This window comes from Porites lutea, chromosome 2, assembly GCF_958299795.1.
Source record: "Porites lutea chromosome 2, jaPorLute2.1, whole genome shotgun sequence".
Lineage (NCBI taxonomy): Eukaryota > Metazoa > Cnidaria > Anthozoa > Scleractinia > Poritidae > Porites > Porites lutea.
Window position 1 is genome coordinate 30,367,799 of NC_133202.1, and position 20,285 is coordinate 30,388,083.

The 20,285-nt window shown below is 38.9% G+C and overlaps 2 protein-coding genes across 2 annotated transcripts; one reads left to right on the plus strand and one right to left on the minus strand.

The window, feature by feature from the left end:
• Nucleotides 1-1,968: 1,968 nt before the first annotated feature.
• On the minus strand, nucleotides 1,969-12,573 carry LOC140928278 (b(0,+)-type amino acid transporter 1-like). The gene is made up of 10 exons (XM_073378016.1): nucleotides 11,907-12,573; nucleotides 9,679-9,804; nucleotides 9,476-9,575; nucleotides 8,853-8,897; nucleotides 8,429-8,552; nucleotides 7,338-7,441; nucleotides 7,132-7,228; nucleotides 6,847-7,002; nucleotides 5,759-5,936; nucleotides 1,969-5,264 (listed from the first exon to the last, which is right to left on the minus strand). Exons 1-10 carry the CDS (start codon nucleotides 12,463-12,465, stop codon nucleotides 5,188-5,190), a joined length of 1,566 nt encoding a protein of 521 aa, XP_073234117.1. The 5' UTR covers nucleotides 12,466-12,573; the 3' UTR covers nucleotides 1,969-5,187.
• Nucleotides 12,574-18,277: 5,704 nt separating this feature from the next.
• Nucleotides 18,278-19,831, plus strand: LOC140926821 (uncharacterized). Its single transcript, XM_073376507.1, has one exon. The coding sequence runs from the start codon at nucleotides 18,284-18,286 to the stop codon at nucleotides 19,829-19,831; it is 1,548 nt and encodes a 515-aa protein (XP_073232608.1). The 5' UTR covers nucleotides 18,278-18,283.
• The last annotated feature ends 454 nt before the right edge of the window (nucleotides 19,832-20,285 follow it).

Here is a 20,285-nt window from a genome sequence, read left to right on the forward strand (position 1 = left end):
AAATTTAAGAAGCTTTGTGGATTGAAAAACTTTGCATATGTTTTTAGAGATTTTTATGACATTTTAGTGTGTGTATACGCGTGTCACAGATCTGATTTGCTACGAGTGTTAACCAATGGCGTTGTCGAATATAGTTGCTTGGTCAACTTGTCATCACACACCGAGTAGATTCATTAAATTTACATCTCCTATGCATGTGGTCTCATGTGATAAAGGCAGTCTGCCTTTCGTCAAAGCAATACAACTTTGTTTCATGTCAAAGGTAAAGCAAGATTGTCGAGTTTGGCTGAGATTTGTGCAAAGGTACCGTTGACACATTTCAAAGGTATTGTACCTTCGATTTTTAAAACATTACACTCGCCAGTACGTTTGATTACCTTTAGGGAATTTGTGCTCTACAGAGTCCATATAAGTAGATAAAACAAAACATTCGTAGCTATTATTTTTAAAACTCCACATAATCTATTTAGTTGTATACCACAGTGTGAAGTTTTTAAAGCAAATAAAATGAAATTAACTTCACTAATACTTAGTAAATGAGCCGTTTGTGTTTTACTTGTCTTAAAACCATAACTCAGGCAATCAATATAACCATTCACTCGTTGTAAATCCATTTCCCACCCCACTTCCACATTTCCCATAATACATTTTTCTTTGTCCTTTCCCCCAAAGACACATGATTTGCAAAAGCAATTCTCCCACTGAATTCCCTTAGGATAATTGTACGTCCGAAGTGAATTGAAAACGAAGTTGTAGAAACAAAGTGGATTACGGGAAAATGTGGCAATGACTGATTTTTGAAACTTCCCAAGGGGGGGGGGGGTACACCCATATATAAGCCATACAGGTATGTGCCGTTCCAAAGGGTATGCTTATTGTGCCGTTTTGATCTTAAAACGGGTACAGTCTTCGCCCACTTTGGTCTGGAATCGGGTATGGGTTTCGAGGAACCTACGGTAATGTATGAACTTATTCATTGTTTCAGCTTCAAATAAATAATAAAGAAAGAAATCGTTTTCATTTGTGTTCTAATCTAAGTAATTGGTAGAGGCCAGGTCTGAAAATGGCTGGGGAAAATGACATATTTTGGTCTGAAATAGTGTCAGGATTTGGAGAACCATGCGGCACGCCCCTACCAGGAATTCCCAGGACTACCCCCCCGCCCCAGGGATAAAACTGTAACCCATACTCGTATCATTTGAGTCGAAGATACAGACGGGGTTCCTTGGGTATCCGAGAGGTTATTTTCTCACGATAAAGTTTCTTTGAAACTGCCCACCTACCCCTCCCATAAGCCAACATTTTGCCTCAAGTGGACAGTTACCCAGAAAACTAAATTGATCCCACATGTCCGCCTTAAAGAGGGTCAAAGAACAGCAAGAACCAACTATGTTACCGTAAAATTCCGAAAACAAGCCCCTCCATGTATAAGACCCTCCAAATATAAGCCTTCGAAACTCGTAACGGAAAAAAACCCTCCGTTAAATCGCCCCTCCAAATATAAGCCCCCCGGGGGGGTTGTACTTGGAAATTTCCCTAGAATACAAAGTAACACAAAGCAAAAACGGTAAATTTACTTCCAACCGTAAGGCTAGCCCAATCGATTTTGAAACGCAAATTAAGCTCCTCCGAATATAAGCCCCTCAAAAAGGGCCTCTGAAAAATATAAGCCCCGGGGCTTATTTTCGCAATTTTACGGTATCTTTCTGGGAGAGTTGAATGTACTTCTACGACTGCAACTTATTTTTCATTTTTTCAGTTTTACCCCTTCCAAAAAATGCGTGGCTACCCCTAATTTTTTTGTGCATTTCAGTGGCTGAGAGTGGTCGAAAAGGGTAACGTCATTATTTTCGTAGGGCCCATCCAACATGAGATCAAAGAAACTACAATGTGGGGTGGGGGTAACGAAAAATGTTTAGTCAGTCTAGATTCGAGCAATATTTTACTCAAGGGACCAAGTCCATAAAGTTGTTTGCAAGTCTTATTTTAATGATACACTTGCTTTGATAAATGAAATTGCTTTACACAGCTTTGGGTTTTACTTTATTTACTTAACGTTTACAACTTGGCTGGCCCCAGTTGTTCAAAAGCTGGATAGAGCCATCCACCGGATAAATCATTTTAGTAAAATCCAGCTGGTGGTCTATTATTAATGCTGCATTCTGATTGGTAAAGCTACTACTAGCCTATATGTTATAACCCATTAGTAGCGAAAAGCGCCAGCTTTTTGGCGGCAAAAAAGGATTAAAGTCTAGCTTTAACTATCTAAAGTTGTTTTGTCTCGATATTTTCTAAAACAATTATTCCTCTCGCCCTCATGGGCCATTGACTCGGTGCCCATTCGGGCTAGAGGAATAATTCTTAAATCCAGTAAATAAGAATGCATTATGCTGGACAGGGCTATATCCAGCTTTTGAACAACTGAGGCCTGGTTATAATATTTCCACATTAACAACATAAATTAGCTAAATATACAAGACCACCAATGAGATCTTTACAACTTTTACTGCTAAGCATTAATGGTTATAATAACATTTTGATAACTTGAATTTGCATGCTAATGGCTTATTACGTTTACAACTTTCCCCACCATTTGGATTACATTCTAAACATTTTTATATGGACTTCACCGGAAGCGACAACTACCTACAATAACTTGACAATATAGTCAAACTAATCTAACAGTATAAAAGTTACTGTGACAATGATTTGGGTTTTCAAAATTCATCAGTCAGCAACATCCCTTTGTGTGAATCTTTTTATATTCAATCTAATATTTAGTTTTTAGTCAAGTAATTTAGCGTAAGGTTGCCACTGACCTTACCTGAAAACCCCAACCTCGTCAGTTATTTGTGAGTGTTTTGGATGTTGCAGAAACCACTGTTAGTTGACCGCTGTCCATCTTGCAGTGGCCAGATCCATCATTGGTTTGTTAAACTTTTGGACTGAATTACCGTATTTACTCGATTAAACCCGCAAATTTTAGCGTTTCTTTTCTTGCTGAGAAAGAATCTTTATTGTCAGTATGGTGTAGATAATAAAGCTGCACCAAGTTTTTTCTTATAATCATTGAATAAACGCTGTGTTCTTATGATTGGGTGCAGCGTTCATCTGAAGGTGGTATGTATTGGTAATTTTACTTCCACCTGAGGCGTTCAATGAGGCCCTCTTAGGTCAGGAGGCGGGGTATGCATGTCCCTAGTCTGAATTCAAACAAGTTTGTTTCAGGGTTCGAAGAGTAGGTCATGTCCCTGTCAGTATTTAACCCATCTTTATGTCGTTTGACGTCATTTCATCTAGTCTTATGTTGCTGTTAAAAGGCTATGTCGCTTATTGGAACATTCTACACTAACAAGGCCTCTTAAATCGAATAAATGCTGTTTTAGGATCAAACCATCTGCAACACCCAGAAACTCCCCACTTGTGATCATTATCCATATATTTCTTCCAGTAACCATTACTCAGTCAAAGAGCTGATGCATTAACTTAGTTATGACCATCAAGGTGAGCACCCTTTATACTGTAACAAATTCTCCATACAACATCTTAAAAGCATTGTATGGACGAAGAAAGGATAATTTATATATTTGAATAACAGGTTAAAGAACAACAAATGCCACACAGACAAACAGGCCTTTAACTTTGTTGTTGACTGACAGGGAATAATCGAACAGACACGCCCAGTCTAGCCCTTGGGATATGTGAATTTCACCTAAGTTATTTTTGGACCAATAAACGCTAGAAGTTAATTGGAAGTTGGTCTCTTGAGAGGTCCGCAAACTTTTACTGAGTGTTGTCATGAGAGAATTCAACAGTCGCCTTCACAGTATTCTGCATTGTTTGCTTTTAGGTAGTCACACATGGACATGATGACATTACAAACAATAAATTAATTAAAATGTGTCGACGTCTCAGGAATTAGACTTCCGTTTAATTACAAACTCTAAAACTAACTTAATTGAAATTCTCACATCCCCGCCAACGCCCTAAGATTCCCCCTTTGTCCTATCCTCTTGTGTTAACCCTTAAGTCCCAACAGTGACCAAGATCAATTTTCTCCTAACAACATCCATACACTTTCAAGAGATAAGTTATGAGAATTTAAAAAATGATCATCCAAGAGAATATGCCTTGATCTATTATCAAATTCTCTCAATTAATTCTTTAAGAAAATGTATGGAGATCAGTTTGGAGAATTTGTATGTGGGTACTGGGGCTTAAAGGGTTAAGTCGCACAAAAACACTTGAATATGAAGGTGTAAAACATTTCCAAGCAATAGAAACTTATTTTTAGCATGCACAAAAAATTCATTGGCTGTTTTGCTTATGAGTTTTGACTGAAAGTCTTCGAATGAAACAATACAGTCCTTTTTCTGAAAATTCTGATGAAGATCAAATGAGAAATTCATACCTACAAATAACTAAATAACTACAAAGTTAAGACGTAAAATCAATAGATTTTGATGTGCCCTTCAATTAAGTATGAAAATATATTGGCAGCTTGTCTGGTTGGAAACTTCATGATTCTGACATTTCTTTCCGTCACAAGCTTTGAATATACAAGTTTCAAACTAGCCGTGTAGGAAGTTGATTTTTGTCATAAATCAACACTTGTTACGATGTTTTTATATTGTGGATTTTTTTAGCCAAAACATTTGCTTTAACTAAAATAATGGTACAATGCATTTTATATGGAATCTAAAGTAGAGGAGAATTTTTTGTCCATTAATAGAACATTTTTTTGATGTTATATTAAAATAATATATACTATACATAACTAGTCAGCAAAAGGTATAAAATATTTTCATATGAAAAAAATCAAACAAATAAATATATTTTTTCACTTTACTGACACATTGACTGCATGTTGCAGTTAAGATGGACGTTATCTTATATTTACTCTCAAGTAAAAGATTTATGACAATGGAATGATTACGAATCATGTTTACAGCAATTGGCAAATGTCAGGTTCTCAAATTAGCAAATGGACAGATAAAAATGGTTCATAATAATTTCCTGGGTGATATTAACATGAAACTGCTACTACTAATAATTCTTTGCAGGTACATTTTATTGTACAAAAAACAGTGATAGAGTAGTAAAGGAAAACTTGGACATGTGGTACAAATCGACATTTGCCATTAATTTTGTAAACATGATTAATCTGTGTAATACTCTTACAACTCTTTATACTTCAACTGGCACAGTGTCAGGATCCTCAAAAGCCATGTTCCCTACCCGCTGACACCAGGCTGTGAACATATCTGGAAAAAAAATGCAATTTGTCATTGACAGAATACTCATCTAATTGATAATCTTAAAGTTTGTAAACTGAAGAGTTAATGATCTACATAATAATTATAATAGTGGACATAAGTTCCAGTAAGGCTGATATTTCTCAATGTATCCATTTAACTAAATGTAACCATCTTGCCCTCCCAAAATACCCACCACTTTACATGTGTGCAACCATGTTGGCTATGTACAGAGATCTAATTACATAACACATTGCATACATCATGCTCTAGAAGTTCAATAAACTTTTATGGGCCAAACATTGTTATGGACATAATTCACCACAAAATAATGAAAGCAGAACATATGTAACATCCCCTATATTGCAGGGACTAAAAGGCAAGCAAAGAGCACAGAGGCTTGAGGCAACACTAAAGCTGAGAACATGTAGTCTTTCTTAGCAAGATATTTAGGGTTAGGGTTAGGGTTAGGGTTAGGTATCCTCTAAGTATCTGAGTCTTACCTGCTGCATTAAGGATAAATTTTGGTGCCTTATCACTGTAAATGAACAGCCAGTAGAATGGGAGACCTGCCACGATTATTGCCAGAGCTATGAGAGATCCCCATGGATCAGTTGTGATTGGTGCAACAACAAGGTAAATAGAGGCAAGCAACATGCCAATGGGTATGATGATATTTACCTGAAGTATAAAACAAATAGTATTGTTATATTCCTAGACTTTCACTCAAGTAAACAGGGACTGCCACTGGTTCATTCTTGGTCACATGGCCTTGACTAAAATCAAATGTATCCCAATTGTGATACATTGAGCAAATGTAACCTGTTCAGGATACATTGCAGCATGTGATCAAAGCATGGTGGAAAGTGGCATGATAGAAGTTGGGAAAAACAATGCCAGTTTTTTTTTTTTGGGGGGGGGGGGGTGGGGGGAGGATGAACTTAACAAGAATTACAACACAAACATGAAGCCTCCAAAAAAGCTAAAAAGCAACGATTTTCAAAGTTATCCCTGAAGAGAAAGAGCAGCTAGTGGAGGAAAAAGACGCAGATAAGATAAGGAAAGTACTGTGTAAATCATTCATTCAGTGATTCAGAGGTTTTGAAAATTAAATTTGTGTTCTTATAAGAACGGAGTCAACTGATTTGATTCACTCCGTTATTCTTTTGTTACTGTTGAAGTGAAAGATTAAAAATATAACAAAACACTTATGTCAGGTCCCTTGGGAAACCAAGTGGGGAGGGAAACTGAAAAAGAGTAGCCACAAATTTGAAGTTTCTGGATGAGGTCCGTCCGTCAATAAATGAAAATACCCTGCAATTTGGTAACTGGTTAATCTGGGGAATTAAACAATATGGTGACCAATATGACCAACAGTTTACCAACATATCAGCTGATGCATCAGTCAAGACGCCCTATAAGAGACACGATTCTCACAATTTTCAACACAATTTATATGGCTATTATTAAGGGTGGGGGATCAGGAATTTTATAAAATTTGGCAGTACAAGAATATGGCATATGCTTTATCCAACAATTCCAAACAGTGATGGCTGTGCAACAGTTACTATTACCAGCAATTCTGGCTTACCTTGTAAGGCCTTTCTACATTTGCTCTTGATCGTCGCATCCACAGAAGGGCTGCAAATGTACTACCATAAAACAACCAGGCAGCAAAGCTGAAGAAATCAACCAAGGTTATGAAGCTGCTAGCTTCTGGAATTAACATCAAAATGGCAACAATCGTCTGGAATCAAGAGAGGAAGTTGGTTAAAACACGTGTCATGAAACATCAATGTGTTTATTGTCAAAAACGGTCATTGGTCCCCATCTAAACCAAACTAGGCCTACTGTAGAAAAATAGACTTGTACTTACTGTGAAAAAGAGGGATGGCAAAGGAGTGAATCTCTTAACATGAATCATGGCCAACAGAGGAGGCATTAGGCCATCTCGAGCAGCAACATACACTAGCCTGGAAAGCAAGCAGAGGTAACAATATAATACTCTAACTTACCCTGACTATTTAAATGGTTAAACATCATAAAATGTGCATAGTAGGGCCAAGGATTGTTGAAACAAACCTTCCACTAGTGAAGAGAAGTCCATTGACAGCTCCAAATGTCGAGCAAGCCACAAAAACAGGAACAATCCAATGTACTGGTCCAAGGTACAAGTTGCCAACACTCTAAATTAATATTTAAACAAAAAATGCATTGTAAAACTATTCGTAAACACAAAAATGAATTAAGTTGCCTGAATCTCACTAAGAGAGTTGTAAAGAAAGATTTAGGGAGGGATGACTTATTTCTTTCGATATGCAGTCAGTGGACTAAATTAAGTCAGACCGAGGGAAATATCAACAGAAACACAGGGAAAGAACATGAACTTGTTTGAGGATAAGTTTCTCTGGTGGGATAGACTGGATGGAACCAGCAAACCACCTGGACAACATTACGGACCTTAAGCAAGGATGACGACGACGATGGCAGTGAAAACATCTGTAAAAAAATGAATTTGCGTTCTTTCAAACTTAATTGCATCTATTTGGACCCGCTCGATATGTCAAATGCAGGCGACTTTTCCTGGAGTTGAATTCTTAAGGATTTTATTCAGGTTTAAAAAGATAAAGGAAAATTTGTTGTCGTACGTCCACGTCCTCCATAAAACGTGAAATTAGGAGGTTTCATGTCATAGTCGTGCAGTGGACATCAAAGAAATGTACTAAAAAGTGTGATGCACGTGCAGGGCTGTTATTTTAATTGTTAAACCTATTGTTTTTTTTTTGAAGTCATTGTTGTGGTCGTCGTCGTAGCTCCCTACTGTCATGATTAGAGGAACTCAATGGCAAATCATCAGGGCTGTCAGTGAGATTTCAAGTTGTTGGTTATATGCTTTTAGTAGACAGAATTGAACAGCTAGAAAGTTCTTTTGCTTTTATTTTTCTTTTGATTCCTAAGAAGGTAGCTGGGGGTTATCCTTATAGTGAGCGTGGGAAATCTTGGACCCCAGGTGCTTAGTGATAGCCCTGAAGACATAGAAGGTTATATGACCCAGCTAAACTCTGGAAAAGGCAAACAAACGACTCAGTAAATGGTATCAATTCAAAGTTGTCTGGGTAATATACATAGAGTTTAGAATGTAAAGTTGGAAATTTGTGCCTCCCTAAACTCACCACTGCCACTGCTTCAGATGCCAGAATCCCAGCTGATCCCAATACAGTTACATAGGCCACATTGACCATCAAGTAACACACAGTGGTTAGGGAGATACCAATGACTATAGCCCTAGGCATATCTCTGTAGGTAAAAATGAGTAATACATAATCATTAGGTTGTAAGCACCTTTTGTGATTAAATAGTAGGGCTTGACATAATGGCTTATCAACAGACAACATCCATAAAGAAACAGGTATTGATTGGTTAATATCCTGGGATTGCAGGTCATTTGTACTTTGAGATAACTTAATTTGGAGATGGTTTAGAATGAAATGAAGGGCATCTACCGGCATCAGATAATGAAAAGTATAATGACACAAAGAATCTAAAAAAGAAAGCTTAAGACTGAAAATATCTCCTAAGTTCTTCAGAGTTACATACTTTTCAGGGTGCTTCATTTCTTCTGTACAGTAGTTGAGGTTGTTCCTGTAACATAGCAATGCGCAAATCAGCTCAGTATCTTGTGCATCTTTAAGGAGATAACCTGTATCCCGAGCTAAAAAGCTTGAATTTGAATAGAGGGAAATGTCCCAAAAATTTTTTTAATGCCCCTAAAACTAAGGCCCAGTACCCTTCCCTATTCTCCAGGGAGCAAAACTGATCAGTTGTCACAAAGTCTTAATTCCCTGTGGTTGCCCAATGTCCAATATTATTATAAGAGCAAAAAACCCTCTCTCAACCACAGAAACTATGGCCTATACATTTACACGTTAGATCACCACTAAACTTAAAACAACATTGTTGCGAGACTAAAGTCTTTGTACAAAAACCAAAAATTCTGTGCTTAGCTAAACTAGCTCCTTCAGGTTTCATTTCAAAATCAGTCACTTACTATAATTCTCTTATACCTTCACAGAGTATTCACCATTATTTATTTTACTTTTTACATTAAAACACTTAGAGAACAATCCCAACTCCACTCCTACCAAAAATATTAGTTGTGAAAAATACCCTAAAATGCAGCCTGTATGAGAAAAAACCAAGGAAAATGCCTGCCAACTCACCATCCATCATATGCCCACAGACCGATATAAAATGCCATTCCAATTTTTCCAACATCTGTAGTTGACCCTGCAAATCCATCCTTCCAATGTTCAGTCTTTCCTTTAGACATAAATAATTTGAAGAAAATTAAGTCAGAATACAATGGTTGTGTGAAGCTGAAATGTCAGTGGATAGTTTTTTATGACAATGAACATTTTTGTACCTTTTCCAAGTTCAACAAAGCCAATGATGGTTATCATCACAATACACAAAAGCTTTGCATATGTGAAAATGTCCTGAATTCGAGTAGCCCACTTCACACTCCAGACGTTAATAGCAGTGAGTATCACTGGAAAATAGTGAGAATATTAACAATGATATTAGTCATGGGTCTCCATCAGATATTTTGTTGCAACCAAAATTGATTTACAATCCTCCATAATGTGTATCAGTCATTCCTCATTCTGAAATTGTTCATTTTTGGTCTATCACTCTGCCTCTCGGAATCACCTTCTTTCTCCGGCAAGTATAGTTATTTGTGTTGGCCAAATAAAATCCTTTATTGGTCAAGAATGTGTGGTAAAAAACAGCTGAATAGTTAGTTATCTCATTCTTTTCTTTGAGTTTTAATGGACCTTGATTTTGTTGTGGTTTATAAAAACACAAAAAAAGAACTTGGCCAATAACCAACTATCTTGACTTTACGCTTGGTCAATAGTGCATATGTAAGGGCCAAAGTTTAAACGCAGGATATTTCATTTTCCTTCTGCTTTTACAGTGTGCTTATTCTGACAAAAAAGCCACTCTGTTCTCAAAAGACACTATTTATTACATGCTGTAACTGTCAAAGTCCAAAGGGGTTTCCTGAGTAAATTGAGCCAATAGAGGATAGGGAGTGTACCAATCAATTTATTAACAAAGTGAATTGATGGGGGGGGGAGGGAATGTAAATGTAAATGAAAAACCAAGGTGTTCATTAGGCATCAGAAATGAGAGAATTCTCTGGCTAATGTTCAGTGGACTATGACTATTTTTATTTAGATGTGGAGCCTCTTTTCAAAATATTCTCCTCTAATGTTACACCTTTCTCCCGCTACACATGTGTACTAGAACTCCTAATGAAAACCCTGGAAAACTATTTTAGAGGTATCTCTTTTCCCTCTGAATTAAGATTTAAAGATAGATAAACCATTTGGGTTTTTAAGAGGTCTCTTTTTTTTAATCAATACTTTAACGTAAATGCTCTAAAAATTTGTACTCATAATATATTGCTCAAGACATCTAAAACATTCAAAACTTTACTTAAATTTCCAAATGTACAGAATATGTGTGCTCCAAGGAAAAACACAAATTTTGTAACATAATTTTGCAGTTTTCTATCAAAGATGACGGTTTTTTTAAGGGAATTTAAGAAGTTCTGTTTTGATTAAAGACTAGATACACCTGTATTGCCCTAAAAAACAATTTCCATATAATATTATGTCTAATGAGTGATTCAATGATACAATCAACCCATGTGCAAGCAGAAATCAAAAGCCTTTTATAATCTCCTTATGAGCCTCATGATATATAGAAGCATGAGTGTAGGATGCATAATGAATGAAGGGGTTCAAAAAAATAACACAAATAAAAGAGTACACTTTTTTAATTGATCAGATTAAGGGCAATGATACTCTATTTTTGGGTAACCAAAAGCTAAATTAATTTTACAGGGCAATATCGTGTAGGTTTGGCACATTTTCAAAGGACTGTTTTCAATATCTTCCCCCATATTTTTTTTCTCCACTATTTTTGGAATGAAGAAATGTCATGGAAGTTCTCCAAGCAACCCCACGTGAACTAAGGAATGTTAAGCCGGATTGCTTCACACTCCAATGGTTCAGAATAACAAATATCTGACGCAATCACGAAACATGGCGACCAAAATATTACAAAAGGGATCGTCATCTTTTGCGATTCGTAACAGTACAAACGTTCAATAAAGATAATTGCTCGTATTTCAAGTTTTAATTCAGAAAATAAGGTCGATAAAACCGTATCGCGATTTTTTTAACCAGATTTTAGTCGCAGTGTTCGAGCTGAAAGCACGTGGTTGGGAATAAAAATGAAATTTGTCGGTATCGCTCAAGGACTTGAACTTAGTCTATACAATTTTTTCATTACTAAAACATAAAGGAGTTAACGGCCGGTAACCTTGGTGGTATCTCACTGAAAACTGTAAATAAAAAGCAATTTAGTTTACAAAACAGAAATTCCCGCCAAGCCTTAGGGCAGGTTTGTCCACGTTTCTACCAGCTGCGACAATGAACACAGCTCCGTACAAAACTAGATCAATACAAAAGCCACATTTCGCTTGCTACAACAACGTGCGAAACAAAATAAAACAAGAAAATCACGAACTTATCCTGGTTTATAATGAATCAAAAAGTAGTAGTAGTAGTAATCACTTACCCAGGCACGAACAAGCCAAAAGCTTCAACAAATAGGTCGGGGCTGGTGAATCAGGATAAAACGGTTTGGTTACATACTCCGCGAATATCAATGCAATGATGGCGCCTGAAGCCGGTCGAATGATCAGCACTGATGTCCAAGCAAACAGATAGGCAGGGATCCTACCGAAAGCTTCCATGAGATAAGCATATTCGCCGCCCGACTTCTTGAAACACGTTCCCAATTCTGCGTAACAGAGGCTACCAAACAAAGCTAAAGCGCCACAACCAAGCCAAACAAGTAGAGAAGCCCCGATTGAGTTTGATTCCTCGAGAATACCTTTCGGAGAGACGAAGATACCAGAGCCGATGACTGTACCCACAATAAGGCCAATACCATTGATAAGTGAGACGTTCTTTTTCAAAGCGATTTTTTCGGGATCTCCGCTCTTCTCCTCGGCCGGTAAAAAGGGTTCCTCCGTTTTGTCCAAGGAATTCGACTGGTCAAGGCTTTCGCTAGACGCCGATTCATTTGCCAGCTTCTCGCCAACATCACCGTTTACGACTGGAATAGGAGGCATGGTCGATCAAAAAGCACAGAACAAGAACAAAAAGGTTTCACCGTAAACACTCTCGTGGGAGCTGTTGTGCCTTTGCCGTCCAGCGCGCGAATATTCAAAATCAAAACATTGTATGAACTCTAAAACGCGGAAAAGCGCGGTTTTTCACGGTCTCTGGTTACAAAACATTTGTTTGATTGGTTTTAAAAACAATAGCAATAAAGGTGTCCAATCAAATTTGAGTAAAGTTTGGCGCGAAAATTTCTTGCGTCAGTCAACTCCACGTGAACTCTACGTGTAACAACAACAGACTACTTCCTCGGCTGAGAAAGCAAGACTGAGTTTTTAAAGAACTTTCCAGTTAAAAAAAAAAGCCATGAAACCCGATTTGGTTTCTTAATTCAGGTGGGGTAATCCTTAATTCTAAGTCTCTAATCTGAGGCAATGAGCTATAAAAGGTTTTAAAAATATGTTAGAGGGCCGCGTTGTTCAAAGCTGGGTTTAGATAACCCCCGGTAAGTGCGAAATTTGAATTCAGATATGAAAGCTTAAAAAGTATATTCAGTTTAATTCTTTTTGTCAACAAGTTGATGATTGGATGCTCATAAAAATAACAGAGAAAAATACCCGAGAAAATGCTAATGAACGAAAGAAAAAGAAACCCGGTTAAATTTAACCCTTGGTTAAGCGCTAATCGCCTTTCGAACAACTGGAGCAAAAAATGTTTCGTTGGAATCGCTTTTGATGCCTTTTTTTTATCAAAGTGAACAAAAAGATATGCATGTATTTGAAAATAATTGAGAAATAAAAAATATTACTGATCTTTAATGTTTTTTCACGGTCGGTAAAGATCACCTGCTAAATGAGTGGGTTGAGTTTGAATATGAAATTTAAATTATCCGCCCGCTTTTTATCTCACAAGATCAATAAAAGGCACACAAGCTTTTTCTTAATTGCCGCCGCGGTCATGCCTCCCTGGTGAGCTTAAGCAACAACGACGGCGACTGCTACGGAAACGTCACGTAAAAAGTGAATTCGCGCTGATTCGAAATTTATCACGCTTAAATTATCATATATCGAAGGTCAGGAAAAAAAAGGAAACTCGTTGTCTTGTGATCACGTGAAATTGGGCATTTTCACGTCGCAGACGAGCAACGACGGTCTTTCATGAATTTCAATACAGTCCCTCAACTTCAGAAAAATCGGCGAACATTTGATAAATTGAACGGGATGAAGTTTGAAGCAGCGCGAATTCACTTTTTACATGACGTTAAGTGTTTTCGTATTCGTCACCGTGGTTGTTGCATTGCTTAAGCCACCTAATTTTAATCGAAAGCAATTTACGCTGAAAAAAACATACATCAGTTATTTGCAGTATGGTTTCGAAAATCCATTGCTTCTCTCTAACTCAGTGTAGCGCGTAAATTTAAACAGTTTTAGAAAAGAATTTGCCCTCGGGGCACGACAAGGACCAGCTTATTGACAGACAACCAGATGGCTCGCTGATAAATAAACGCAGTTGAATGGACAAAAAGTGTTTGCGAGATTTCACCCGCTAGAAAGACTTAGACACAACCAAAAGCCTTTTGGAACATTTTTTAAAAGTCACGTCAAGAGTTTTTCTTCTCTCTCCAACCAATCCAATCCATCGTAAAAACTTTTACCGTCTATATGACCTATATGTACATGCAACAAGTATGTGTGCTAATTGCTGATCACATTCAAGTGTCGTCTTTCTACAGAAGAAAAGGAAGTTATTTTCGTAGACTGCATATTTTGGTTTCTGTCTACGATATTTTTGGTGGGAGGGAGGATGGTGTCAGCGGAAGGAACACATCGGCGCAAGAGCCATTGATCCGCGCTAACCAACACAGTTGTAGTTTATTTTTTTTGTTTTTTTCTTTTTGCATTGCTTTCCGGGGAGGAGCGTTGCATGACGAGCCTAAAAATGGCTGCGAAGGAGACTATCTAAAGGGAAGCAAACAATAATCTATTTACAAACCAAGAAACAATTCCACAGTGATCATAACGAAACCACAGGAGACGGTGCCTCCGAATTCAATATGCCGGCGGAGCTTTTAACAACGTAACATTAACAACGCTGAAAGTAAAAAGAAACGAAATGAATACATGCAAGAGAGGACAAGGCTCCTCTCGTGATACATGAGATGAGAAAAAATATGCGCCATTTGAAATGGGTGTAAACAATCTCGTCCCCACCCCAGGGTGTCTCTCATTCGGTGCCCTAAAGCGAGAGGGGACTGGACGGGGGGAATCATATAAAAGGAGCCCGCCCGAGCCCGCCCATTGTAGTAGAACCTCGATATACCAAAGTCCTTGACTCCTATACTTTATAATAGCATATTATGTGGACAGAAGCCTTGATATAACCAAACCTTGTGATAGATATTTGTTGGCTTTCACAGGACGTCACTAAAATTCAAACTAAAAAACTATCGATCCTTCCGAGATTTTACTTTCACGATGCATTAGAGCAGCTAATTTGTATTTCCTACTAATTTTCGCTTCAAAAGGGTTCTTGGTTTTGTGATAGAGTACGCTTGAATTTCTAAGCTTTTGAGTGACGTTGCATTTACATGACGGCCAAGAGAGCTGTCGCATGTAGGTTAAAAAAATGACTTATTTCAGGAAATTTTGCTATCTAAACAGTTCATGTATTAGAAAAAGTATTACTTTAATGTTTATGAGTTTCTCGAAGAATAAATTCACGCTTTTGTGGCAAAACTCGATAACAGATGTTTCTGTTGGTCTCCGTCCGCCATGTTGGAGCTCATTCAGGTGAGCACCGGCGTGGCGTCTCCATACAAATCTCTGTAAGTTTGGGTAAAACATTTCTTCAGATATCTCGTATACGAAATATTCCTCTGACCTGAATCTTGGCGAGGGTCTTTGTATATTACCTCCTTTCATTTCCCAGATTCTGGACTTTATCTATTGAACGGTTTTGATTTTTATTTTGGTCTATTTTGAATGGCGTGATACTGAAAACCAGCAATATATTTTTCTTTCGGTATAGCTCTGGCCCTGTAACTTTGTTAGCCGAAATATTGGCCTATACTAAATCAGGCCTTTGCCGTAGTGCAAGCCCTGCATTCAGTTTTGTTTTGCCAGTTTGTTGGCCCTTCGTTTTATGGAAGTACCACCCTACTCTTAGGGGATCTTTTTGATCGCCTTTTTTTAACCCAAAAGCAGAGAGATACGTTTCAACCGACATCTTTTTGGGGTGGTTTATGTCTTGCGGGGGCAAATGTTCTAGTCTAGAACCTGTAGTAGTTCCATATTTTTCAAGTATATGGTGAATGTTGTTAGGATCGGATACGTGTAGTGCAGATGACTGACTGACCGACTTACCCTCTCCATGTATAGCTAAAAAAGCTGGAAGCATCACCTTTCCCCGTTAAGTCCCTATAGTGACCAACATCGATTTTCTAGTAACAAAATTAATACATAATCAAGAGATAAGGTTATGAGAATTAATAAAATGATCATCTAAGGGAAAATGCTTTGATCTTTTATCACTAATTCCTAGGAAGAAATGGTGTAGTTTTGTCCGCAAGAGAATTTGTATGAAGATATCAGGGAGTAAAGTTAAGTGAGATCAACAAGTGATAAAAACAAATTCTTTTTATTTTTTCCACAAGGCATCATCACAGCTAAATGTGGTTTTAAGAATAAAAGTTTAACAACAGGAAGCCCCGATGAATTAATGTGAATTCGGTGGTGAATGATTCTCTAGTGAATCATGATATCAAAATGGTGTCATTGACGGACGAGACATGATTCTGAATTCACCTGATTTATTAAATCACCATCACCTTTATACAGGAGCCAAAGGGCTCCGGTTTTATATCATTGCGCACCAGCTGTGCGCACGTCCTCTATTAACGTTCCCCGCAATATTAGCAATCCTAAAAGTATACCGAATGTTTGTATCAATTTACATTTCCGAGAAACTGCCCACCTTCCCCTCCCTTAAGCCAACATTTTGCACTAAGTGAGAAGTAAGTGTTAATGTTAGCTTAGGGGAGTGGTAGGTGGACAGTTTCCCAGAAACCTAAGTTGATCCGAATGTTTTCTTCATGAATCAAAAAGATTATTCTCTCTTGACGGAGCCAGTTAAGGACTTTATAGCTTCAACGATTTTCCTCCTGTTCCAGGCCTTCAGATAGTGAGGACGGCTTAGCGCGGCCTATGCATTTCGGGTCACGTGGTCCGAGCGAGTAGTCTCGGATACGTCATCGAAACGTAGTAACCGAGAAGGCCTGGGAAGACGCCGTAATGACACTAGGTAAGAGACGGGACGGCGCAAAGATGAAACGAAGTGAGCAGGAAACAACAGCTAGGGGACGAGAGAGTGAAAAAACTGTCTCCTCTCTCCTTCCTTCTTTTTCCGCTTTTTTTTTCATCGCTCTCCATTTTGTGTCACTCCGCACTATCTGAACGTCTATCTGAACAGGCTACCTATAGCCTAGGGGTAGAGCAACTACTAGTATCCAGAAGGTCATAAGTTTGACTCCTGATGGGAGAACTCGGATTTTTTTTACAAGTTTCCCGTGTTATTGTCGAGGTGCTCTGTTTGTTTCGAGTTGCTCTGATATCCTTTTACCTGCCTCGGTGTCTCGCAGCTTTATTTAGTTCACGCTGCTCAAAAACTAATTTGGGTGGCCACTAAGCCAGCCTCTGTACGGACCTCCCCTCCCCTCAGTAAAAATCGGAGAAGGGGAGGGAGAGGTCTGTACACAGGCTACCACTAAGCCTTATCAACTGGGTTGATAATACCAAATCTTTGAGCTTCCCTCCCCTCCCCTACCGTCACACCACTGAGTTAAATTCTCATACTGTTTGTAGCGTTAATCTTGTTGTTAATTGATTTGTCAAACTATATATGTCACCAGTAAACGTGCTTCAACGCAGTTTACGATTTTCTTCAGTTTTAGGAGCATTCAATCTGACCTCCATTCAAAATTATTTCTCGCCATCAACAACATAAGACCTTTATTCCCAACGGGGCCCAGGATTCGAAATGCTAAACAAAGGGACACAAAACCTTTGAAGTGGTGGTCAATTTTTTTAATATCAGCTGAGTTTTACGGGCTCTAACGTTTAATTGAATTTTTATTCATAAAGCTTCAGAAAAAGCTTTAATGAGTCTTGTACTAGCAAGAAGCTGATACAACCACACGCATCGTTTCCACGATCGCCACAAAGCCGTAGCAATTATTTGTCTTCTTTTTTGGAAGATGGACGGCGACTTCAAGGAAGTAGGTTGCCAAGCGATATTCTTTTTAGCCTCTTACAATTTTTACTAGAAAGAAACGTAGTTCGATTTGGATTTGTGCTAAATGTTCAAATCCTTTTCGTGCCAATAAACACAAGTGAAATAAGTTCTTTAGCGTCAAAGTAGCACTTTAATTACTCAAGGCAATTGTTTACAAATCCTGGAAACCAAACAAACAGAACAATTACTTAGTGTCCAAGTGCTCCAATCAAGATTACAGTTATTGTGTACCTAAGCTATTTTCAAACATGTACCATCCTAAAGTCGACAACGATTTGCATGCAGAACAATAAACCAAAGTACAAAAGTGTGCAAATGTCCAAAACCTCCAAAACTATTCAACAGACAAACAGTTCTTCAGTTCATGATTCTTGATTCCAGTAATAGCAAGACTCGTGCGCTTCAGTCCTGAAATTGGTATTGAATTTTCGTCTTTCAAAGTACAGTCAGTTTGATGCTGAATTTTGGAATCCCTTATTGAAAAATCTTCAGCTGGTGTTTTGAGAGCATTGTAGCAAGAAATAAGTGGCTCTAGACAAAATGTCGGCTAAGGGTAAAGCTAGAGACAAGAGCATGTCAAAACTTGGCAATCGTATGATAACCACGATGCTAAAGAACGAAAAATTAGCTGAAAAAGAACTTGAGAAAAAGATGAAAGCCCTCAAAGACTTAGAGCGCAAGTCTATGGTAAAAATATGTGAAACGTCGCTAGACGTTAAGTACGATTTCCGACGAAAACGAAACACTCAAGAAATCGAAGAGCAGCTTTCGGAAGACCCTTTGAACCTAAGTCTTGGCCAAGGGAGGCTATTACTTTCACCTTGTGGCTCGAGAAGGGGTAGCTTAATACCTCCGGAGACCAAACAGGAAGAATCAAAGGAAACTGAATATATCGAATCGTCTGGTGATAGCGGTGAGTCACATAACAATGACGGCACCAATCCAGCAATTTTGATCAGCAGTGAAAGTCAGCAAGCTGATACCGGTCTGCACTCAGAGAGAAGCGGTTCGCCTGTTGCGGATGAGCCTGAGACGTCTTCCCCATGCGCCTCTCCTGTTGGTTCCCCACCTTCAGAAGATCCTGCAATCAGTGAAGCAGAGTCTCAAAAATTGCTGAAAGTGTTCGCGCAAAGTGAGCGCGGCGGACAACGTCGTCGGACAGCACCTGAAATAACAGACCTGTCACCGAAGCTTTTGATTCAGTTGGCAAAAAGTTCGGCGGAAATTAAGAGACGAGGGTCGACGCATGATGCTTCGGCGGCGGCTGACGGAGAAGAAGAGAGAAATGAGACATTATCAGCATCACTGAACTCAAGAAGACGCGGATCGGCGGCGATTGAATTGTTACAGTTAAAAGGAGAACAGGGAAAAACAGAAGGGTGCCCAACCTCTCCTTCCCTTCGGCGAAGGGGGTCTTCTGCTGTTTCTACCTCTCCCTCCAACTCTCCTATCCTGCAGCGCAGGAGAGGATCCTCTGCCAACGCTAAAATTTCATTGTCGCTCGAAACGAACGAAGCTCTCTTGAGGGACAAGATTTCTGGACAAGCTCCCATGTCACCTCGACTCAAGCAACCTCTCTCGCCGTTGCTCGGAAGAAGGGGCTCTGGCATGGCGGCGACCCTCCGTCCGCTGTCTGCACAGTCGCAAAACAAAGATTCAGCTTCAGAGCCTATGTTGCCTGACTTGAAGAGACCGCAGTCACCTTCGTTACGGAGGTCTTTGAGTCCTTTGAGAGCGAATCGACCAATGTCACCTGCAAGGTCTTTATCTTCGCTCTCGGTAGAAAGTAATTCGGGAGAATCACAGTTAGAGGCCATTGGAGTTCCAGGGGAATACGACTTGATGCGACGAAGGGGATCAAGGCCCGGCTTGCCAACTAATCTAGCGGTGCGCCGAGGATCGGAACTCTCTCAAGTCGAATTGAACACCTTAGCACCGAATTCTCCTTTACGAAAGGCCATGCAAGACCCTCAAGCGACCTTAAATCCTGTTCCAGCATCACCTAATGCTTACAGACGACACTCAGGGACAGTGGAAGCTCTGCAAGATCGCGTTAATGACTTCTTGAAAACTTTGGCAGCAAAGTAGCTGATGCCAACCGATGATATGACGAGATCTTGTAGCCGAGTAAAGGCATTGTGCTCCGGCTAGGCGGGGGTCTCAAGGCCAACCACAAGATGAGCTGGAAACATGAATATTGTCTGGATGAGTGACAGTTCAGTCAAAACAAAGCTATACTTTCACTTATACTTTGCTAATGTTATTGATACGTTTATTCTTTTGCTTTCTCCATCTCTGGAAGTACCGGAGCCATGGGTCAGATGTTTGTCTGTTCTAAATGTTTTGCGGTAAAGGTGTAAGGATGTTAACGGCCTATGAATGAGGTCACAGAGTCCAATCCTTTCTGACGAAAGTCGGAGTCTTTTATCAAATAGGTTTTAAGACGGAACCCAACAGGAAACTGAGTAATTTTAATTTTCAGTGGACAAAAACTTTGTACCAAAAATAATTTAAAGAATATTGTATTCTTTTTAACATTTTT

Bases quoted from the DNA above. Each gene is read 5' to 3' on its own strand.
- LOC140928278 (XM_073378016.1), bottom strand. From the start codon at position 12,465: ATGCCTCCTATTCCAGTCGTAAACGGTGATGTTGGCGAGAAGCTGGCA. The intron at 8,553-8,852 runs GTATGTAACTCT...TTTTACCTACAG, and splicing joins GAAATGAAGCACCCTGAAAA to AGATATGCCTAGGGCTATAG. The intron at 7,003-7,131 runs GTAAGTACAAGT...TCTTGATTCCAG, and splicing joins TGCCATCCCTCTTTTTCACA to ACGATTGTTGCCATTTTGAT.
- LOC140926821 (XM_073376507.1), top strand. From the start codon at position 18,284: ATGTCGGCTAAGGGTAAAGCTAGAGACAAGAGCATGTCAAAACTTGGC.